At 42.3% G+C, this 24,680-nt stretch overlaps 1 protein-coding gene across 2 annotated transcripts in view; it reads left to right on the top strand.

The window, feature by feature from the left end:
• Positions 1 to 24,680, top strand: part of LOC137358739 (venom phosphodiesterase 2-like) — a 194,012-nt gene that overhangs the window by 14,209 nt on the left and 155,123 nt on the right. For both annotated transcript variants that reach the window (XM_068025035.1, XM_068025024.1), the window contains exon 2: positions 14,431 to 14,512. In XM_068025035.1, the coding sequence (XP_067881136.1) occupies positions 14,431 to 14,512 (82 nt within the window). The remainder of the gene's footprint in view (positions 1 to 14,430; positions 14,513 to 24,680) is intronic.

The following is a 24,680-nucleotide window of genomic DNA, read 5'->3' as shown; positions in this document are numbered from 1 at the left end:
AAGTGAGCCCGGGGTGAAGGTGACAGAAGAAGAACTCAACGTTATGCTGAGTGCAAAATTCATTTGAAGTGGGGGTGTAAGGAGATAAAACAGAGTCCTTTGCTAAGTACAGATTGTTCAGCATAAGAGATGGGAAAGTCAGAGGGTATTGTGAATACACAGCAAGGGATGAGATTTGGAGAAGGGATGGGGTCAGTGGGAAGTGAAGGGGAAGAAAGATCTGGAGGGGGGTTGGTACCCAGGAGCCGCTGGAGCTTGCGTTCTTTAACGCCCGAAAGGAAGAGAAACAGGTTTTTGTTGAAGTCTCTGATAAGACGAAGGATGAAATGAAACTGCAGGACAGCTTTGAGCTAGGGTCCTGGGTGGATGCAAAACATGAAGATGGAATTTCAGTTGGAATCCATGTGGAATAGGTCTGAGCCAGAGACAGTCACTGAGGAAGGAGATGTGGCTGTGAAAATGAGTTTGGTGTACACCTTATCGAACACGAGGAGGGAAATGGAAAGCAATGAAGGTGAACCAGTAAAAGAGATAAACGGAAATCCCGTTGGAGAGAAGAGCAAAACTTCTTCAAGGTAGCCATTCCTGGAAGAAAGATGGCAGTGAATTAACCACTAATACAAAAGCAAAATACTGTGGATGCTGGAAATCTGAGATAAAAGTTTCAGGAACCTTGGATAACGCGGGATATTGTGAGCCTAGTCAAAAAGAAAAAGTAAGCATTCGTAAGGGCTGGAAGGCTAAGAACAGACGAATCCCTTGAGGAATATAAAGACAGTAAGAAGGAACTTAAGCAAGGAGTCAGGAGGGCTAAAAGGGGTCATGAAAAGTAATTGGCAAACAGGATGAAGGAAAATCCCAAGGCTTTTTATACATAAAGAGCAAGAGGGTAACTAGGGAAAGGGTTGGCCCACTCAAGGACAGAGAAGGGAATCTATGTGTGGAGCCAGAGGAAATGGGCGAGGTACTAAATGAGTATTCATTCAGTATTCACCAAAGAGAAGAACTTGGTGGATGATGAGCCAAGGGAAGGGAGTGTAGGTAGTCTCAGTCATCTGATTATCAAAAAGGAGGAGGTGTTGGCTGTCTTGCAAAGCATTAAGGTAGATAAGTCCCCAGGGCCTGATGGGATCTACCCCAGAATACTGAGGGAGGCAAGGGAAGAAATTGCTGGGGCCTTGACAGAAATCTTTGCATCCTCATTGGCTACAGGTGAGGTCCCAGAGGACTGGAGAATAGCCAATGTTGTTCCTTTGTTTAAGAAGGGGAGCAAGGATAATCCAGGAAAATATAGGCCGGTGAGCCTTATGTCAGTGGTAGGGAAATTATTAGAGAGGATTCTTTGGGACAGGATTTACTCCCATTTGGAAACAAACGAACTTATTAGCGAGAGGTGGCATGGTTTTGTGAAGGGGAGGTCGTGTCTCACTAATTTGATTGAGTGTTTTGAGGAAGTGACGAAGATGATTGATGAAGGAAGGGCAGTGGATGTTATCTATATGGACTTCAGTAAAGCCTTTGACAAGGTCCCTCATGGCAGACTGGTACAAAAAGTGAAGTCACACGGGATCAGAGGTGAGCTGGCAAGATGGATACAGAACTGGCTCTGTCATAGAAGACGGAGGGTAGCAGTGGAAGGGTGCTTTTCTGAATGGAGGGATGTGACTAGTGGTGTTCCGCAGGGATCAGTGCTGGGACCTTTGCTGTTTGTAGTATATATAAATGATTTGGAGGAAAATGTAGCTGGTCTGATTAGTAAGTTTGCGGACGACACAAAGGTTGGTGGAGTTGCGGATAGTGATGAGGATTGTCAGAGGATACAGCAGGATATAGATCAGTTGGAGACTTGGGCGGAGAAATGGCAGATGGAGTTTAATCCGGACAAATGTGAGGTAATGCATTTTGGAAGGTCTAATGCAGGTGGGAAGTATACAGTAAATGGCACAACCCTTAGGAGTATTGACAGGCAGAGAGATCTGGGCGTACAGGTCCACAGACCACTGAAAGTGGCAACGCAGGTGGATAAGGTAGTCAAGAAGGCATACGGCATGCTTGCCTTCATCGGTCAGGGCATAGAATATAAAAGTTGGCAAGTCATGCTGCAGCTGTACAGAACTTTAGTTAGGCCACACTTAGAATATTGCGTGCAATTCTGGTCGCCACACTACCAGAAGGACGTGGAGGCTTTGGAGAGGGTACAGAAGAGGTTTACCAGGATGTTGCCTGGTCTGGAGGGCATTAGCTATGAGGAGAGGTTGGATAAACTAGGATTGTTTTCAGTGGAACGACGGCGGTGGAGGGGCGACATGATTGAGGTTTACAAAGTTATGAGTGGCATGGACAGAGTGGATAGTCAGAAGCTTTTTCCCAGAGTGGAAGAGTTAGTTACTAGGGGACATAGGTTTAAGGTGAGAAGGACAAAGTTTAGAGGGGATGTGCGAGGCATGTTCTTTACACAGAGGGTGGTGAATGCCTGGAACTTGCTGCCGGTGGAGGTGGTGGAGGCAGGTACGATAGCGACGTTTAAGAGGCATCTTGACAAATACATGAATAGGATGGGAATAGAGGGATACGGTCCCTGGAAGTGCAGAAGGTTTTAGTTTAGGCAGGCATCGAGATCGGCGCAGGCTTGGAGGGCTGAATGCCCTGTTCCTGTGCTTAACTGTTCTTTGTTCTTTGTTAAAAACAGAAAGTGCTGGAAATACTCAGCAGGTCTGGCAGCATCTCTGGAGAGAGAAACGGTTAACATTTCATTTCTATGACCTTCCATCAGAACTGGCAAAGGTTAGAAATGTAATAGGCTTTGAGCAAGTGAAAAGAGGGCGGCGGAAGAAAGGCAAAAGGGGAGGTGTGTGATAGGGCAGAGGGCAGGAGAAATTAAATAACAAAGAAATCACTGAACAAAGGCAAAGGGAGTGCTAATAGTTGTATTAAAAGCCAAAGCAGTTGTCTAGAGAGAGTGTGTTAATGGCAGAATAATGAACAGCTGTACCCAAAAGCAAAATCATGAAAAACAAGTTTGAGAGGCACATGGTTTAAAAAAAAAACAAAATAAAATTAAGAAAAGGCTGTTAATTTCTGAAATCATTCAACATAATTCAGGGCGGCACAGTGGCGCAGTGGTTAGCACTGCAGCCTCACAGCTCCAGGGACCCGGGTTCGATTCTGGGTACTGCCTGTGTGGAGTTTGCAAGTTCTCCCTGTGTCTGCGTGGGTTTTCTCCGGGTGCTCCGGTTTCCTCCCACAAGCCAAAAGACTTGCAGGTTGGTAGGTAAATTGGCCATTATAAATTGTCACTAGTATAAGTAGGTGGTAGGGAAATATAGGGACAGGTGGGGATGTTTGGTAGGAATATGGGATTAGTGTAGGATTAGTATAAATGGGTGGTTGATGGTCGGCACAGACTCGGTGGGCCGAAGGGCCTGTTTCAGTGCTGTATCTCTAATCTAATAATGTTGAGTCCAGATGGCTGTAGAGTGACTAAGTGGAAGATGAAATGCTGTTCCTTGAGCTTGTGTTGATGTTCACTGGAAAACTGCAGCAGACCACGGACATAAATGTGGGCGTGAGAGCAGGCTGGTGAATTAAGATGGCAAGCAACCGGAAGCTCGGGGTCGTACTTGTGGACTGAGCTGAGGTGTTCAGCAAAGTGGTTACCCAATCTGCATTTTAGATTCCCCAATGTAGGGGAGACCACATTGTGAGCAGCAAATACAGTATATGAAATTGAAAGAAGTACAAGTAAATCGCTGCTTCACCTGGAAGGAGTGTTGGGGCATTGGATGGTGAGGAGAGAGGAGGTAAAAGGGCAGGTATTGCGCCTCCTGCGATTGCATGGGAAGGAACGAGGTGTCGGTGGTGATAGAGGAGTGGACGAGGGTGTCGTGGAGGGAACAATCCCTTCGAAATGGTGACGGCAGGGGAGGGGAAGCTGTATTTGGTGATGGCATCATACTGGAGGTGGCAGAAATGGCAGAGGATGATCACTTGGATGTGAGTGTAGAAATAGAAGGATGCGGCAGGTTAATTTGTGGCTAAACATACGGTGCAGGAGTGAGAGCTTCAGATTCCTCGGACATTGAGACTAGTTCTGTGGCAGGAGGGACCTGTTCAAGATGGAATGGTTGCACCTTAACAGAGCTGGGACCAATATCCTTGAGGTCAGGTTAACTAGCACAGAAATGAAGTTTTATTTTTTGTTATTGGATGGCTGTTGCTGATGATTCTGCTTTTCACATTTACACCTGTATCGGGTAGAAATTGCAGAGGTGCTGGCCACAATCATCCAATCCTTCTGATATACAGCAGGGGTCCCAGAAGACTGGAAAATTGCAAATGCAGCACTCTTGTTCAAAAAAGGGAGAAGGATGCACCCGGCAATTAGAGGCCAGTCAGTTACAGGGTTGAGAAATAAACAGGAATGACTGGGAATTAAATAGGCCAAATTAAATAAGGTAAATTCAAGTCAGGTACAAAGAAAAATAGAGCTGAAAAGCAAGATTAGTTAAGAGAGATAGGAAAGAGACAGAAAAGAATGTTAAAATCTGCAATTTGACATCTTTAAAATCTCCTGAAACAATTTGCAACATAAAAGAATGAAACTCCACATTTTATAATTTTGTTTTCTAGGTGAGAGGTAATGATTTGCCAATCATTAACAATTAAATGGGTTGGTTAAATGGATACATATGCTGTTATTTACTAGACATAACTTTCTGTAATGAGTTTAATGGGCAGCCAATGTGCAAATGCAGCATCTTCATGAAACTGATGGGGACGTTAAGCATGAGATGCTGTTTTCATTAATCTGGTGGTGGAATGGCACAATTTGAGCAGTAACTTGTGGTGATTTGCAATTCACGAGGTATCTCTTCATCGGAGCAAGTTGCTGTCCAATTTGCAATAATAACAGCGTGTGTCATCAGACGCCATTATTATTGCAGCAAAATCTGATCCATTACAAGCTGAAGGGCGAGATTATAAAATCTAAGTCATGATGTTTGCTATGAGAGGCACCACTCCAGAAATTGTATTTATGTTCCTTTGTTCTTGACTCTTTGCGCGCTAGAAACAGTGGGTTGCATCTTGTGGTCCCACCCTCGGGAGCAGCGGCGGGCCTGAAAAATGGCAGCCGGCACGCACTGGTTGCACGCCGCCACACCACTGCGATCTTGAGCCAGGCGGCTCGTTATCATATACAGGGCGGCCGGCCTCCCAATCACATGGCGAGGGTGGTTTTGGCAACTCCCTGAACAGCGTCAACTGTTTGTGCACAGATGCTGACTCCATTTTTAAAGGGCTGCCAGCCCTGCCAAGAAACTGCAGAGTTGCCCCCCCCCCCCCCGCCCAACTACACCAAAAATGCATATTTGCCCCCCCCCCCCCCGAACTATACTACCAATGCAGTGTTGACCTCTTTTTTCCCCCACAACTGCAGTATGTGCAGAGTTCGCCCCTTTTGCCCCCCCATCCCTCGCTACACTTAAAAATGCTGAGTTCACCTGTTTTTCCTACACCCCCTCACTATACTACAAAGGCATAGTTTCTCCCTTCCCCACCTTGGTGGTGCCAGCTTTCCCTGGATGGGAAGGTGAAGGTGCGTGAGTGCTGCTCATTGTGCTGAAGAGTGGAGAGTATTCCATCACGCTCCTGATTTGTCTTGTAGATGGGAGACGGGCTTTGGGAGTCAGGAGTTGGGTTACTCGCTGCAGAATTCTCAGCCTCTGACCTGCTCTTGTAGCCACAGTATTTCTGTGGCTGGTCCTGTTCAGTTTCTGGTCAATGGTGCCCCCAGGATGTTGATAGTGGGGGATTCAGCGATGGTAATGCCGTTGAATGTCAAGGGGAGATGGTTAGTTCCTCTCTTGTTTAAGATGGTCATTGACTGGCACTTGTGTGGCACAGAGGCTACTTGCCACTTATCATCCCAAGCCTCAATGTTGTCCAGGTGTTGCAGCATGTGGCCACAGACTGCTTCAGTATCTGAGCAGTTGCGAATGGTACTGAACATCATACAATAATCAGCGAACAACCTTAATTCTGAACTTATGATGGAGGGAAGGTCATTGATGAGGCAGCTGAAAATGGTTGGGCCTAGGGCACTACCCTGAGAAATTCCTGCAGTGGTGTCATGGGACTGAGATGATTGACCTTCAACAACCTCAACCATCTTCCTTTGTGCCATGTATGACTCTAACCAGCAGAGAGTTTTCCCCTGATTCCCATTGACTTCAGTTTTGTTAGGGTTCCTTGATGCCAGCCTTGGTCAAATGCTGCCATGATCTTGTAATCTCGGGTACCACTTCAGTACAGCTCAGAGAGAGCAGGTTTGTCTTTGTTTAATGAGATGTTAGACTGCAGACAAGTTTGCTCATTCGGGTGGATGCAAGAAATCCTAATGGCACTATGTGAAGAAGAACATATGAGTAACCACAGAGTTCTTCCCAATGTTTATCCCTCAACCAACACAAAAAAAAAGACAGATTAACTGGTTGTTATTTCATTGCTGTTTGTGGTATCATGAAGTATGTGATTTGGCTGCTGTGTTTGCCTACGCTTCAAAAGTAATTAATTAGTTCTATAGTGCTTTGGGACATCCTGCAAATATGAAAGACACTATATGTAGGAACAGGAGTAGATCATTTATCACTTCAAACCTGTTTCGCCATTTAAAGAGATCACAGCTAATCTCAGATCTAACTCTGTCTTTGCCCGATGTGCCTTAATACCTTTTGGTTAACAAAAATCTATCCCTCTTCTATTTTAAAACTAACAATTGATTGCACATCAATTGCCATTTGCAAAAGTGTATTCCAAACTTCTACCACCTTTTGTGTGTTGAGGTGTTTCCTAATTTTGCTCCCAAAAGGTCTGGCTCTTATTTTTAAACTATACTCCCCTACTCCTAGACTCTCCAACCAACAGAAATAGTTTCTCTCTACTTAACTTATCGGTTCTCCTTTGATCAAATCACCCCTTAACCTTCTAAATTCTAGTCTGTGTAATCTCTCCTCATAATTTAACTCTTGGAGTCCAGGTGTCATTCTGGTAAACCTATGCTGCCCTTCTTCCAAGACCACAATAACCTTTCTAAGGTGTGGTACCTAGAACTGCTCACAGTACACTAGATGTGGTCTAACCAGGGCTTCATATAACTGAAGCATGACTTCTATCCCCATGTATTTTAGTCTTCCAGATATAAAGACCAGCATTCTATTAGCCTTTTTGATTATTTTCTGTATCTGTTCATGACATTTTAATAATCTATGTACCTGAACCCCCAATTAGAATTAATAATATAGATTTTAAATCTTTTTTTTCACAGTGTCATATGCAGTATTCCCAAGTATACAACAATGCCTCATCTTTGCATTTTAGAAATTAACATAAGCTTGTTTGTGTTGAACAGAGATTTGGCCAGATATGGTGGTCTTGTTTATCTTTTGGTGATTTCAGATTAGTATAACTCCAGACTGTATCGAGCAGGTGCTATTATGGTGGTTGTGGTGCCATATGTTACCATTTACTGCCTCCGGGATATCAACTGTTGAAGAGATAGAGTGCAGGTTATTAGAACGTGCCTTTAGTAGGGAAATTTGCTTGTGTTTTGTAATCATGGAATGTATAGGTAGTTAGTGAGTCATTTGTGTACATTACATGCCATTGGTATGGTTTTTTCTCACTAGTTTATAGTTCAAATTGCAGATACAAATAGTATTGGTGTTACAAAAACATGTAGAAAACACTTTAGTTAGACACAATCTTCTTTAAGAAATCTAATATAGAAGTGGATCGAAGTTCACCTATACATTCAAAAAATCTTGATGTATACATTCTCCTGACTAGGTGAGTTCAATCTGAAAAATGAAAATGTGTGCTTTTTCATCATCTTTCAGCCTTCCCTGTTCCATGCAATGATATTTGCTTTGTGGATCCTCTGTGAACTTGGAGACTGCCTGATTTAACAACATCTGCAGGTAGAATAATCTTGCTGATATGCCACTAACCAGTCAATTTAGTGGTCTTGCACAGAAAATGCATTGTATCCACTCTCCTTTCTAACAAGTTGGAAGTCTTCCTGGAAGCTAAAATGTTATCCATGACAAATTTATTAGTCTAAACTGACCCTCATGCAGTGGAAGCCATGGTAGTCATTGTGGCAAATCTGACCAGTGAAACAACTTAGAGATTGGAGAAGTAAATCTCTCAACCAGTAAGGAGTCACAAAATTAGTTACTTTCTCTACTTACTCTAGAGCTATGAAGTTAAAAAAACACAAAAACTTTCCCTGCAGGTAATAACAGATCATTGAGGGCTCCATTATCTCTAAATCTGCAGTAATTTCTTGTGAAATGTAGTCATATGATCGGAAATCTGGAAGATCCTATTGGTTGAATGCTAAGTCAGTTAACTCTGATCGAAGGTTCTGCTCCTGCAGCTTGAACCTTCCCTTCCACTTGCAACAGGCACAGCGTTCTTCTATGACTTGCTGAGCTAACACATTTATAAAGTCATCTGGCATTTCTATTCTACCATGGGAGAGAATTGAAGACCAAATTCCATTGTCCTTGTTATTGTATAAGACTATGGTCACATTTTTAGTCTGTAACCTCTGTCTTTTATTGAAGGTATGAACTAAAAATGCAGTTTGGACCATGAAAGTAGAGCAGAGGTAGGCTATGAAGCTTGATCCTAAAGTCAGAGGACTGAGCTATAGGAAAAAGATTTTTAAACATCGGACTATTCAGCTTTGAAAGGGAGAGGGAATCTTTTTTTTTAAAAAGTGAAGATGCTAAGTTGAAAAAAAATAAAAATCCTGAGTCCAATTTTAAGTTAAACTATGATCACAAGACAAGGAGATAGGACACATCTAATAAAACCAGATGAAGGCTGAAATAAAAACAGAAAATACTGGAAATACACAGCAGCTTAGTAAGTATCTGTAAAGGGAGAAGGGTGAGTAAAGTTTGTGTCCTTCATCAGAACTTCGTACTTGAAACATCAAACTTGTCTTTTCTCTTTACAATACAGATTGGATTGTCGTGTATTTCCAGCATTTTCTGTGTTTATTTCGTATTTGCAGTTTTTCCTTTTTTATATCAATAGTTGAGGACTTCTATCAGGAAGCATTGCTTCGTGCAAAGAGATGAGATTAATATATGTAGTAGTCTTCTGGGTAGTATAGAATGGGCAGGAACCCTTGAGCTATTCAAGAGTCTGTTAGATGCTGTTATTGGGAACTATATGTTCCTTTGGAAGGATGTACTAAATGGGTCAAATGGCATCGCTCATCTCTGCTTATCTTTCTGGTTTTTCTTTTGGGGGTGGTGGGTGGTGCTATTGCATAGGCATCCCTTATGCCTCTAGGTTACTCTGATACTGAGGAAACTGCAAATAAGACATCAGTCACGACAAAGATGAAGATGCTACTTCAAGCCTGCGAGATGATTGGCTTCTTGTATCCACCATAAAATGTTGTATTTTTTTTTAAGGGTGGCACTTGGGTCCATGTAAAAAAACTAAGTCAATGGGTATATTCATTTTCGCCTTGCTTAAAGTAGTACAAAATGGTTGAATTAAATTGAGAATTCTATTCTCTAGCCGTTATAGAATGCAGCAAAACATATGTACAGTGTAAGCCAGTCAAAAAATTAGTATTTTTATGCCTGTTGCAGACAGTCCTTGTAATTTGATATCACTGAAAATAGGCTGTCCAAAAATACAGATTACTCCCATTGTAAACTTTATTGTCTATTGATTATTATTTAGTTTAACATTTTTTTTACTTTTTATTTCATGGGATGTGAATTTTGCTGGCAAGGCCAGCATTTGTTGCCCATCCCTAATTGCCCTTGAGAAGGTATGGTTCTGATAAAATGGGCTGAATTGATGGTAATGGCGGGGCTCCTGCTGCTGGACCGAAAAGGCGGGAATACTACCTCGGCCACTTGGAAACCCACTCACAGCACCCCGCACCCCCCTCCCTCCCCCACCTATCCGCCCCCCCCCCCCCACTGCCGCCTCCACCCTGGTGCGATTCTACAGCCTGGGACTGGGATCCCCATCCCTTTAAAGATGAGGATCCTGCCTCCAAGAGTTGCCGGCCAACCACAGAGCTGGCATCTCACACCACCGGGAGAGGTGGCCACTGCTGGTATTGCAACAGGCCTTGGACCCAGGCCTAGCACTGGAGACCTGGATGTCTCCGGTAACTGAGGCAGGGTCTTTGGGACCGGTCCGGCAGGCCCTGGCGATGTTGTTGGGGAGAGAGGTGGGGGGAAGGAAGGTGAGAGGGTGGGTATTGAGTACGGGGGGAGGGGGTTCCAGTTTCCAGCAAGGTGGTTTGTTTGTTGGTGGGGCCTTCCATGGGCCACAGATTGCCCATGAAGGAGGCTCTTAAATGCCTGTTAATAGGCCTGTTAAGGGCCTCAATTGGCCTTTGGGTAGGAAGGCTATCTTCGGCCTTTCCCGCCCCCTGACTAAATTGTGGCGCAACAGGAAGGCGACCGGCCCTCCCCACCCACGCCACCTCCCTTCACAATTCTGTGGGCCCCTCCGCCCATCTCTGGGGGGCACATAAAATTCAGCCCATCAAGTGCACACAGTGGCAACTGTTCCAATAGAAAATAAACATTGAGGTATATTATCTGAAAGAATGATGTCCAATAGATGGAAAGTTACTCGTGACAATACATAACTCAACAACATCGCATGAAAATTAAATCATAGGAGTTCTCTTTTTATTATCATGAAGGATACCTACAATTATGACCTGCATTCAAATGTTATAATAGGAAAGAAAATTCTGCCTGGCTTATTGAAAAGTTACTTATAGCAATGTGGAGGATATTACCCAGATCTAGTTATGATGTATGAGTGGATTAGTTTCATGTATGTTAAACTTCAATTGTGACATGTTCAGAAGCAAAATACTAATACAGGAGGCAGCTTGAAAAAGCAGTGTGGCAGAACAAGAGTGATTTCCAACAACAACTTGTATTTATATAGCACATTTTAATATAGTAAAACATCACAAGGTGCGTTACAGGGGTGTTATCAAACTAAATTTGACACCACATAAGGGGTTATTAGGGCAGATGACCAAAAGCTTAGTCAAAAATATAGGTTTTTAAAGGGCTTCTTAAAGGAGGAAAGAAAGGCAGAGATGCAGTGAGATTTAGGGAGGGAAGCCAAAATAAGTTAAGGGACAGGATAGGAGATAACCCAGGTTTCTAAAATAAGTAAAAGCAAAATACTGCAGATGCTTTAAATCTGAAACACAAACCAGAAATGCTGGAAATACCCAATGGGTCTGGCAGCATCTGTGGAGAGAGAAGCAGAGTTAACATTTCAGGTCAGTGACCCTTCATCAGAACTCAAACTCTGTTTCTCTCTCCACAGATGCTGCCAGACCTGCTGAGTATTTCCAGCATTTCTTGTTTGTGTTTCTAAAATGAGTAGGTGCCTACTGTGTATTTTGTGTCACACTGTGCAAAGTGCTGCTTGTTATTATGCTGTTGCAGAAACTATTCAAAAAACCCTGGAACACTGACTACTTTTTTAGATGGATTGGTACAGTTTACCTAAAGTTTGGTTAGCACATGGGAAAACGGTCCGATCATCTTTTATGTTGAACTATGGAAGAACAGGTGCTAAAAGTCATATGCAAAACTTTGCTCAGAAGATTAAATGAGCAGGATAGAGTCAATGATAGAATGGACTATCTATGATCTGTAAAAGGAACAGACTAAAGACCCATTTTCATTTTGTGCATTCTTGAATATTATTAAATGTACTATTTGAAAAAGAAAATAGAATTATGTTATTGCTCACTCAATAGCTTGGTGAGTTTAGCCAATGAAAAGCAGATCTGTACAAACTAGAAATGTATCAGCTTCCGTGTTGAGCTAGTTGATTTCAGCCAAGGTGACAGTGGCGACACCATTGCTGGCTTTGATTCTGTGTTAGGGAGGTTGCATGTTGGGCAAGACAAGGGTATGCCTCGGCTGCAATGTCCTTGAATTGTTTCCCTTCCCTGGTGAAATGGCTTGCCTGCATTCATAGCCAGGGCTCACACACAAAAGTGCAACCAATAAATGTAATTTGATAATATAGAAAAATAAACCCTTAAAACAGAATCTAATTTGTAACTATTTTTTATTTTTGTCAGTAATCGATGGCAAGTTTGAAAAACTATTTAGTGTCCCCTGCGACAATTCCAGTATAGTTTCTTTTTGGGTTTTCTATTCTCCTGACAACCATCAGAATCAGATTCTTGAGCATGTTGGCTAATATTTAAACAAAATGAATTCAAAAAATGGTTAATGACGTGCCTTGCATAAACAGGCAGTTCTCATTTCATGTTTCAAGCTTTTTGCTGACTAATTAAACTATTCGAAAGTTAAATGTGTATATCTTTGGTGTAACAATTTTATACAATAGAGACTAGAGTTTAAATCTTCTGGGAATGCTGTGTGCAGATTAATGGCTAAATAGATTATCCAAGAACAGTATTTGTTAGAAACTTTCAGACATAAGAGACACGCAGTCTAGTGTAAACAGATGACTCTCATTACATGGTGCCTGAAAAAATAAAAACAAAATTATATTTTAAAAAAAACAACTGAAACTGATGTCATGCTAGGTCCCACCTGCCAAGAATGAGGCATATTAATTTTGTCATGAATATTGATTTTAAATTGTTACTAGAGTTAAGAAAGGACCTGTTAAACAGATCAGCCGTGGCTGGAAAATATATTTGCATATTAACAGACCGTGTTTGGAAGGACAAAGCAGCCATTCCCTGACTTTGAACCCACACTGGACTTTTGATCACCAGACATTGAAGGTGGGGGAGCTGGCATTCCAGGTTGAAATGCACAAACGGACATGGTCAGACCAGCTAGTCACATAACTAACCTGCTGGGCAACCTGAGTTGTTTGAATTTGTACAAACCGTTGGGGCAGAAAGTCTGTTTGCTCCTGGACTGTGAAGATCTCTCCTGTCTGCTCCCATCTCTTTCTCACAAGCCTCTGAATCCACTGAAGACACATGAACCCCAAGAGAGAAAAGTCTCCTACAGCGAACAAGGTTTAAGAAGAATACTGGGCCCCAACAAAAAAGCAAGGTCTACCTACAATCAAGGACTCTATAGTGAGCTCAAAGACCTGTAACAAAAACTCTTCAAATATTGCCTCAAACTTTTCCACTTTATTCCTTCTGCTCTTTTCTGTCTGTATTTACATGTGTGTATCGCTTATGCATGCTGGTGTGGTGCGTCATGTATCTGTAGGCGATAACTGAATTAGAGTTTAAGTTTAATAAAATTTCACTTTTCTTTAAACCCAAGAAGGCCTGTTTGTGCTGGTTTCTTTGCTTTATAATTGGAAAGCGGTGAACAAGGATTCACCAAGGGACAACTAAAAACAGTGTTTAAAATTAAACCCTGTTACAGTAAGACCAGGTGAAGGCTGAAAGGGAACCCTAGACCTTTTTCTCACCTGGTCATAACACTGAAAAGAAGAAATGACTAAAGTACAAGCCCCTATTTGAAAGCCCAGCATGGAACATTAAGGAAACAAAGCAAATTTGGGTAATTTATATGTTTGCTACAACAATAACAGATAAAAGCAGAATCTTAAGATTTCAACCCTCCTTACTTTGGGAATGAAGCTGTAAATGTATAACACATTTACATTGGGTACAACAGGTGAAAGTGAACAGTGAAGTTGGAGAATTTTTAACAACCAAGGAAGAATACTCCATCTGAAAGTATATGTTTACTTTTTTCAAATAAATAGAGCAGGGAGCCAATTGTTTACTGTTATTGTGTTGAATGAACTCTCATACGTGAGGTTTGTGGTAAACCAGGGAGTCAATGAGTTGCGATGGAGCGAGTTCCATGAATAAATTACTTTCTGGGAAACCTAAAGAAACAATCCCAAGTGTTCAGACATGTAGCAAGTGTAGTTTAAAAAAAAAACAAAAACAGGAAAATAAACACCTGTACTTTGTAGAGACAGACTAACCAGATCGAGTACAAATATACAAATAGAGACATGGAGACATGCAGTAAACTGATATGGACATTTCAGATAGAGTGGAGCTATAATCAGTCTACTTCTTGGAGTACAATAATAATGTGGGAAATTCTGATCATCTCTTGTCTCCAACAAAAGGAAAGTTAAGCAAATATTGGGTGTAGTTTTGACCTTCACTGATTGGGCAGCAAACTGGTGGAGTGGATTTCGACACATTATAGCACCTGATACATTTTCATTGTACTGAAGGTAAAAATGATCCCTATTGTATAATGGGTCATGGTGCTTCCAGTGAGCACATCGTTCTTTATCCTAAAATATAGTAAAAATGAAATGGCTACAAATGAATGGATATGTACAAATTTATAACATCTATTTCCTTCTGCACAGGTGCTGCTTTTGTTCTTGTTAATTTTACTAATTGGACTTGGAGTTGGACTTGGCCTAAGAGCATGTGAAAATGTAGAAGCAGGTATTTGGTACTTTAACTTTAAAATTTGCAAAAGTTTTATTTTTTCCATTATTAATAAAGTTCTACTTAATCTTTTAATTTTGATTTCCTTTGGCATTTCTGATTAAAGGTAATGGCTGGAATTTTACCCCCACCCCTCCCCAGCTAGCAGGCTGGTGGCGGGAGCGGGTTGGGTGGGTTGGGCTGAGCCAAAAAATTGAGTGGGAGGTGGGGGCCATTCCCGATGCCTTCCTGTCTCTGCTGCAATTTTATGTGGGGTGGCAAGAAACGATCCACCCACCCCAGGCCAATCAAGGCCCTTAAGTGGCCAATTAACTGCCGCTTAAGGGTTTCCTTCCGTCGCCACTGGTATTTTACCCGTGGCGGCTGGACGGCAAAGGCCGCAAGAACCCTGCCTGGTAAAAGCAGGCAGCCTTCTTGCGGGCTGGGGGGTCACTCCTGATCGGGCACCCCGGAGGGTCGTCCGTGAAGCCCCAACTGCCTCCAATGCAGAACGCTTTTATCCCTCCCCACTTCCCCAGTCAATCCCCCTTTGCCTCCCTGGGGCTTGGCCGATTGTCCCCGGTGAGGCCCGAAAAACCTACCTGAGTTCCGGGGCCATCCTTCCTCTTGCTTCCAATGGTTGGATGTAGTACCAGCAGTGGCCACTGCTCCCATTGGCGCTGCTGGGACTAAGAGTTGCCGGCAGCTCCATTAGGCAGGACTTCCTGTCTCAATGCAGTGGATGTCCCACCCAAGACCAGTTAAGGGCCTGGGGAGCAAAAAATCCTGGCGTGGCTCCCCAGGCCCAGCGGAGGTGGGCTCGCCACTGACTTTACGGCCAGTGGGCGGAGCCTCCTGCCCAAGTAAAATTCTGGCCAATGTCTTGTGCTGTGTTTAAAATTAATTTTAAAAACCGTTAATGATTTTCTTTATACACTTAAAGGCCAAGGTTGTATTTACATGTATGGCAGTGCATCTAGCTTTCGATTCAGCCTACAATCCACTCTAAAATGACCTTTATCATAATTATGTAAACTTCCATTACCCCAAAAGTAATTCAGCAGAACTGAAGTCCAAGATTTCTGCTTTGGGTGCAATCAGTGATCCAGGTACAAATTCTGGTTGGTTTAAGAAATGTTTCTTGTCGCTCAAATTTCTGCTCAAACTCATTTGCATATCACTGAACATTAAACCTTCCATGAACCAGTGCAATTGGGTAGCATTTGAGAATGTAGCTACATTAGTGTACAGTAGTCAGTTTCTTAGTAAATTAAAAATGCATATTTAAAAGATTTTAAAACATGCTTATTGGTGTCCTTGCACCAAAAACAAAATGCAATTTAATTTAAAAAGCCTCCTCAAAGGCCTGCAAACAGGCGTAATAGAAACTCGCGATGCTGATTAATTCAATCTGGGGATGTGGGCAGTTGTGGGCAGCTTGGCTACTGGTGTGGTGTATTTTTAAACTAGCAGGAAAGATCACTGAAACTCAGTTTGTGCTAGCGTAATGTGCACTTGAAATTCCTCAATCTTATCTGATGGTTTGGCTGATTTGGGGCGAATCTGGCTGTAAAACCACACAACCTAATGAACACCACATCCCAGATATCTGCTGATCATTACAGAGCTGTTTACTCAATCCTGAGTGTCGCTTTCTACAGAAAACTTTTCAGTGGTCACAACAACGCAGGCAATATCTACTTCTGAGGATCACGTGGTCTTTGTACTTACACCTTTTAATCATCAAATCCAATTCTAATTCATATAGGTGCCAAGCTCATTTTTTGAGAGAATTAATGCAATGTTAATTTTTTTTTAGGAGTTTGCTTCAACAACAACTTGCATTTATATAGCACCTTTTAATGTAATAAAATGTCCTAAGGTGCTTCACAGGAGCATTATAAAACAAGTATGACACAGAGCAACAAAAGGAGATATTAGGTTAGATGACCAAAAGTTTGGTCAAAGAGCTAGGCTTTGAGGAGTATCTTTGAGGAGGAAAGCGAGGTGGACAGGTGACAAGGTGTAGGGAGGGTATTCCAGAGCTTGGCGCCTAGGCAACTGAAGATGCAGCCACCAACAGTGGAGTGATTATAATCAGGGATGCACAAGAAATGGAGGAGTGAAAATATCTAAGAGGGTTGTGGGGTTGGAGGAGATTACAGAGATAGGGAGGGGCGAGACCAGGGAGGGATTTGAAAACAAGGTTGAGAATTTTCAAATCAAGGCGTTGCTTGACCGGGAGCCAATGTAGGTCAGCGAGCATAGGGATAATGGGGAATGTGACTTGGTGTTAATTAAGAGATAGACAGAGTTTTGGATGACCTCAGGTTTACAGAGAGGAGAATGTGGAAGACCAGCCAGGAATGTGTTGGTATTTGCTTCACCATTCGAAGTGGAGGGGAAAGCAGAAAAAAGGGAAATCTTGTAATTTCTGATCTTCCTATGATTGTGACTAGGGTGACAAATGAGAGAAAGTTGCCAACAAGGGGCGGGTAGGAGAATTAATAGCAAAGTTGTCGCAGCTGCTTTTGTGCATCACCTTGTGATAAATTGCAAAGCAGCATTGGCAGAGGCCTAGAACTGTGGGACTTAGCTGTCATTTCCACTAAGGAATAGTGAAGAGGGGAGACTTAAAGGAGCTTGGCACATTACTTACAGTAGTGCTTGTCATTTATAATGTTACGTCGAGTGTTCAGACAGAAACTGTCCATTTGGCCCAACAGGTCTATGCTGGCATTTATGCTCCACATGAGCTTCCTCCTGCCCGAATTCCTCTAACCCTATCACCATATCCTTCTATTCCTTTCTTCCTTGCATTTATCTTGCTTCCTCTTAAATGCATCTATGCTATTTGCCTTAACTACTACTTGTGATAGAGTTACATGTTCCAATTCTCTCTAGGTAAAGAAATTTCTCCTGAATTTCCTATTAAATTTATTAGTGACTATCTTCTATTTATGATCTCTAGTGTTAAAGCACTCTGGTCTCCAACTTGCAAAAAAAAGTTCACGAGGACGATACCAAAACTGAGAGGATATACTTAGCAGGAAAAACTGAATCAGCTGTCTCTCTTTCACTAGAAAAAAGGAAATAAATAAGCAGATAAACTAGCCAACCTGTATGACCAGCAGCTAGGGCTGGCTCCCCTTAATGGTTTTGCATTGAGCCATGTAAAGCAGGCAAGGCCCCCCTTGTTTTTTTTAAGCTTCTTTAAGATCACCTATCTTCCTCTTCTAGTTCTAAAAAAGACACTCATATAGTGTCTCAGTAATAAACTGAGAGTCAGTTAAGAAGTGAAGAGATGAAATACATTACTATTAATTAATTGGCTCACAAATTTTCAAATCAACAACCCATGGTACAATGATACAATTCTTCATTCAGCAGTTATTACTGTATATGTAACCATGTTTTCTATAAGATATCTGCACAACTCATGAAGCATGCTGCACAGCTGGGATCCCTTATGCACAGAGTAACATGATAACCAGACAGTTTGTTTTGTTTGCTACCCACCAAATTTCTAGCATTTTCTATGTTTTGGCCAATTTTTCAAGTCAAAAGTAATCATTGAATTTCAAGACTTTTTTGGCTAGGGTGGTGGGGGTGACTGGGAAAGGAGAACACTGTGATACTGGGTTGCTGCAATCGTACATCCTGTGTCATTATCTATTAGGTCTGATCTGGCAGGGACCCAGTTAACAAGTGGATAACTAGATTATGTTCACATAAGCCCTACTTTTCAGTAATTTTATTTTTGAAAAAATAGTTCCTGGGATGTGGGTGATGATGGCAAGGTGACATTTTCTACCCATTCCTAGTTGCTCTGAGTCGATGTTGCTGGACCTTCTTGAATCATTGCAGACCTGTGTTCATGGTGTTACAATAACAGCATTAGGCAGCAAATTTCTGGATTTTTGTCCCACAACAATAAAGCAACAGTGATAAATGCCCAATTCAGAATGATGTGTGGCTTGGAGGTCATGATGTTTCCACGCTATTGCTATTCGCGTCTTAGTGGCAAAAGTTGCACAGGAGGGAGATCCTGTGTAAGTAACCTTGATGAGTTGCTGTGGCACCTCCCATATACTGTATATACTGCAGCCTCATTATGCCTTGTGTTTTAACTGTACAGCACAAGGAAACAGAGAATATCAGTAAGATTAGGGAATGGTCCATTTATCATTGTGGCTTAATTATAGGAGAGATTCTAGTGCTACCTGGGCTACAGTATGAAACAAAGAAGGGAGTGCCATTAGCGACAGGTTTTTGCAACTAAAACCAAGCAAATATTATTCTAACATACGCACCGTTGAATCAGCCTTGGCTCACAGGTTGTATTCCTGCTTGAGTCGTGGGATTGTGGATTCAAGACCAAATCCATAGATTTGAACACACAATCCAGGCTGACGTTTCAGTGGAAGTGCTGCAGTATCAGGGTGCTGATGTGCAGCTGAGATGCAGTGGATGTTTAAAAAGTCCCATAACCCTATTTAAAAAAAAAAAGCAAGAGAGATTTTAGTTTCCTAGCAAACATGCTTCCCTCAACCAACATCATGAACAAACAGATTATCTGGCCACTTATCTCATTGCTATTTATGGAAAATTCTGTACCCTGTAACATTTAACAGTCGTGTGTCTGAAGTTTGGTTCATTGACGCTCAGGTAGCGATGTGAAACGAAAAAGGATTGCACCCAGTTAGAATGAAGAGTATTCACATTGATTAGGTACAATTAGTAAGCTACCCCTCAGTGACAACATACAAAATTTCTACATGTACACTGATGACTTCCCGCTCTACCTCATCACCACCTCTCTCGACCCCTCCACTGTCTCTAAATCGTGTTCCGACCGAGGTTGGGAAAAATGCACTGTCGTTCTCTAGTTACACCACTCCATTGGTTACAACATACATTTTAAAAAATTTGTTTTTACGGTGATGTGGGCATCGCTGGCCAGGCCAGCATTTATTGCCCATCCCTAATTGCCCTCGAGAAGGTGGTGGTGAGCTGCATTCTTGAACCGCTGCAGTCCATGTGGGGTAGGTACACCCACAGTACTGTTAGGAAGGGAGTTTCAGGATTTTGACCCAGTGACAGTGAAGGAGCAGCGATATAGTTCCAAGTCAGGATGGTGTGTGGCTTGGAGGGGAACTTGCAGGTGGTGGTGTTCCCTTGTATCAGCTGCCCGTGGATTTGGATGGTGCTGTCTGAGTAGCCTTGGTGCATTGCTGCAGTGCTTCTTGTAGATGGTACACACTGCTGCCACTGCATGTCGGTGGTGGAGGAAGTGAATGTGGATGGTGTGCCAATCAAGCGAGCGGTGCTGAACTTTGTGCAATCATCAGCGAACATCCCCACTTCTGACCTTCTGTTTGAAGGAAGGTCATTGATGAAGGAGCTGAAGTTGGTTGGGCCCAGGACACTACCCTGAGGAATTCCTGCAATGATGTCCTGGGATTGAAATGATTGACCTCCAACAACCACAACCATTTTCCTTTGCACTAAGTATGACTCCAACCAGCGGAGAGTTTTACCCCTGATTCCCATTGACATTGTTTTGCTAGGGCTCCTTAATGCCATACTCGGTCAAATGCTGCCTTGATGTCAAGGGCAATCACTCTCACCTCACCTCTTGATTTCAGCTCTTTTGTCCATGTTTGAACCAAGGCTGTAATGAGGTCAGGAGCTGAGTGGCCCTGGCGGAACCCGAACTGAGCATCACTGAGCAGGTTATTGCTAAGCACATGCTGGTTGATGGCACTGTTGATGACACCTTGCATCACTTTACTGACGATGGGGCGGTAATTGGCTGGGTTGGATTTGTCCTGCTTTTTGTGTACAGGACATACCTGGGCAATTTTCCACATTGCAGGGTAGATGTCCGTGTTGTGGCTGTACTGGCACAGCTTGCTTCGGATCGCGGCTGTTTCTGGAGCACAGGTCTTCAGTACTATTGCCGGAATGTTATCGGAGCCCATAGCCTTTGCACTATCCAGTGCATTCAGTCATTTCTTGATATCACGTGCAGTGAATCGAATTGGCTGAAGTCTGGCATCTGTGATGCTGGGGAGTTCAGGAGGAGGCCGAGATGGATCTTCAACTCGGCACTTCTGGCTGAAGATGGATGCAAATGCTTCAGCCTTATTTTTTGCACTGATGTGCTGGGCTCCCCCATTATTGATGATGGGGATATTTGTGGAGCCACCTCCTCCTGTTAGTTGTTTAATTGTCCACCACCATTCACGACTGGATGTGACAAGACTGCAGAGCTCAGATCTGATCCGTTGGTTGTGGGATTCCTTAGCTCTATCTATCGCATGCTGCTTATGCTGTTTGGCACGCAAGTAGTCCTCTGTTGTTGCTTCACCAGGTTGATGCCTCAGTTTGAGGTATGCCTGGTGCTGCTCCTGGTATGCCCTCCTGCACTCTTCTTTGAACCTGGGTTGTTCCCCCCGGCTTGATGGTAATGTTAGGGTGGAGTATATGCCGGTCCATTAGGTTACAGATTGTGGTTGAATACAATTCTGTTGCTGCTAATGGCCCACAGTGCCTCATGGATGCCCAGTTTTGAGTTGCTAGATCTGTTTTGAAATCGATCCCATTTAGCACAGTGTAAGTGCCACACAACACGATGGAGGGTCTTTTCAGTATGAAGATGGGACTTCGTCTCCACAAGGACTGTGTGGTGGTCACTCCTACCAATACAGTCATGGACAGATGCATCTGTGGCAGGCAGATTGGTGAGGACGAGGTCAAGTATGTTTTACCCAGCTGCCGGTACGGCCAATTACATATTTTATATTCGTTTCAGAATAAAAATCCACCAACCAGGTTTCTTTAATAAACAACAAAATTGTTGATTTATTATAAAACAAAACTTCTTCAATAAAGATGCAAAGCTTACTAACATGCAATTTGATTATATGGAAGTATAAATACCCTTCTAAAATATCCTAACACATACGCACACAGACTGGTTAAAGAAAAAAATTAAGAAAAATTAGAAAACTGGCTCTGAAGATATCAACTTAAAAAAAAAAATACTTTGGCCAAATTATTGTCAATTCTGGAAGAAAAAGGATGATATGGAATGTGCCAGATGACGTTTGGTCTGGCCTCCTGCTACACGTAGATGGGTGTCATTGGACACATGCGGTTGTCACTGGGATCTTTTTTAGAAGCAGTTTGTTCAGGAGATGCCGGGAGGAAGTCTTCTAGCAGCTTCTCAGGGGAAATGATGCATCTGTTTCTCCAGCTGTCACACTGGATTCTCAGGGTGTATAAAAGAGGTGGAACAGAATGGGTTGGATAGGCTGCAACTCCAACTGAACTTCAAACAATATCCAAAAACAAAACTGAAGTTCCTGACAGCCATAAATCCAAACATGTGACTTGTCTAAGTCCAAAGAGTTCCATAGTCCAAAAGCTTCTTGCTGTTTATTTAGATTAAGACGTGTGACTTCCGTTAAGTTTTTTTTTTAAACCAAGTCCCAAGTGTCCTGCCAGTGATCCTTTTTTTTTAAAAAAAAAAGTCAAGTCCAGGCATTATCTCCGGTATTTTCCACAGTCTTTTACACACGATTCCTCAAAAAAAAAATAATGGAAGCACCATCATGGCATCTCCACTCTCTGAGGAATCAAACACATTTTTAAATGCTTTTCATGATAAAGTGTGGACAAAAAAACAAAATAAAATTAGAACACGTTCATACACTCATTCTCGTTCACTCTTTACCTGTAACTAATACAGTAATGTCCTGTACCATCTTTGTACTCCGATAACTCAAAGCAAAGTTAAATTCTAGACAAAGTATAAACAGTTACATTGTTTTTCTCCAGAATGTGGATAATCTTTAAAATTTCAGCCTCAAAAGATTCTTGGTACTCCCCTGACCACACTACCTTAGATTTGCTACAAAAGAAAGCCGTCAGTGGAGCAGTTATAGTGCTGAAATTTGGTACAAACTTGCGGTAGAAACCACACATCCCCAAAAGCCTGAAGATTTCTTGTTTAGTCTTGGGGGCAGGGAACTCTACCAATGCTTGTACTCTTGTTGTTCTTGGCAACACTTGTCCTTGCCTCATGAAATTCCCTCGGTAGGTTACCCAGGCTTTTGCAATATCACTTTTGGTGAGGTATATCACCAAATCAGCCGACTGTAATTTTCTAAACTGAGCTTCTAGTTGCTCCAAGTGTCACTGTATACCAGCACATCAACAAGGTAAACCACACAGTTAAGAACACTGGCTACCAATTGGTTCATTAGTCTCTGGAAAGTTGCAGGGGCATTTTTAAGCTAAAATGGCATCACTCGGCATTGAAAAAGACCGTCTAGTGTGACAAATGCCGATATTTCTTTAGCTCGGTGTGCTATAGGAGCCTGCCAGTATCCCTTTAATAAATCTATTTTGGTAAAAAAAAACGTGGCACTGCTAACTCTGTCGATAGAGTCTTCCAAGGGAGGTATTGGGTAGGAGTCTGCCTTAGTTACTGCATTAACCCTTCTATAGGATATGCACAATCTAGTTGAACCATCAGGCTTAGGCATTAATATGACTGGGGAACTCCAGCTGTTTGACTAGGTTCAGTTGGGTGGTTTCCAACATGTATTGGATTTCTGCTTTCACCTGGGCCTGTTTGTCTGGACCTAAGTGATATGGATGCTGTTTTATAGGAGAGGATTCTCCTACATCCGCACCATGTATGGCAAAGGTTGTACATCCGGGTTTGTCCCTACAGACTCTTTTTATAAAAAAAAAAAAAAAATGCTGCAAATAGCCTTGTTAGGTCTCCTCATGTTTTTGCATCTAAATATAAAAGTATAGTGTTCAATCTCCCTAACATTCAGTCTTAACTAACCAGATAGAAGGAGGTTCAATTTAGTAATTGTCTAGGCCTCCTTCTGCCTCATCTTCACTATCCCTTTCGTCCTTCACCTGTACTTACTTACTCTCTGACATACCTTATCCTCCTCCTGGTGGTGATATTTTTTCAGCATTTTGATGCGATACAGCTGATTCTTGTTCTGGCGATTTGGGTTGTCAATCAAATAATTTACTTCACCAATCCTTTTGACTGCTCCCTATGGACCAGTGAACCATATTTTCCCTGTAAAGGCAGTAATACTAACACATCATCCCCTGGTTGAAGTGTACGGCTCTTGGCATGCTTGTCTTCCAGTTTCTTCATGGTTATTTGGGAAGCTTTAAGGTGTTCCGGAGCCAATTTGCAGGCTCTTGTGAGCCGCTTCTGGAACTTGGATACATAATCTAACATGGAAGATTCGACCCTCTGTTCTAAAAACTTTTCGTGAATTACTTTCAGAGGACCTCTTGCCTCATCTCCATAAACTAATTCAAAAGGACTAAAACCGGTAGACTCATTAAGGAAAATCTCTGGTGGCAAACAAAAGAAATTCCTTTATCCCAGTCGTGTGGATATTCATGACAATATGCCCTGATCATCATTTTGAAGGTCTGATGGTATCGTTCTGAAGCCCCTTGTGCCTCTGGGTGCTATCCTGAAGACTTTCACTGTGTTATACCCAGATTTCTCTGCAGCAATATGTTTGGAACCAAGCAGGGAGCAGGCTATTCTAGATTTGGTATTGTGTAATGAGGTGGGATTAATTAATGATCTCATAGTTAAGGCTCCTCTAGGTAAGAGTGATCATAACATGCTAGAATTTTAAATTCAGTTTGAGGGTGAGAAACTAGAGTCCCACACTAGCGTTCTGGAGTCAAACAAAGGTAATTACATAGGCATGAGGACAGATTTGGCCCTAGTGGACTGGGCAGGAAGACTAAAAGGTAGGATAGTTGATGAGCAGTGGCAGATGTTTAAGGAGATATTCAATTCCTCCCAACTAAAATATATTCCAGAGAAGAAGAAAGATTGTAAGAGGGGGGAAAAGACATTCATGGCTAAGCAAGGAAGTTAAGGATAACAGACAAAAACTAAGACATGCCATATTGCAAAGGCCAGTGGCAGGCTGGAAGATTGGGAAACTTTTAAAGATCAACAAAAGGTTACTAAAAAAGTAATAAAGAGCAAAAGTAAATTATGAAAGAAAACTAGCGCAAAATATTAAAATGGATAGCATAAACTTCCAGAAGTATATAAAAAGGAAGAGAGTAGTTAAAGTGAATGTTGATCCCTTAGAAGATGATACTGGGGAGT

Source organism: Heterodontus francisci, chromosome 3, assembly GCF_036365525.1.
Source record: "Heterodontus francisci isolate sHetFra1 chromosome 3, sHetFra1.hap1, whole genome shotgun sequence".
NCBI lineage: Eukaryota > Metazoa > Chordata > Chondrichthyes > Heterodontiformes > Heterodontidae > Heterodontus > Heterodontus francisci.
This window is presented reverse-complemented; position numbering and strand designations above follow the sequence as displayed.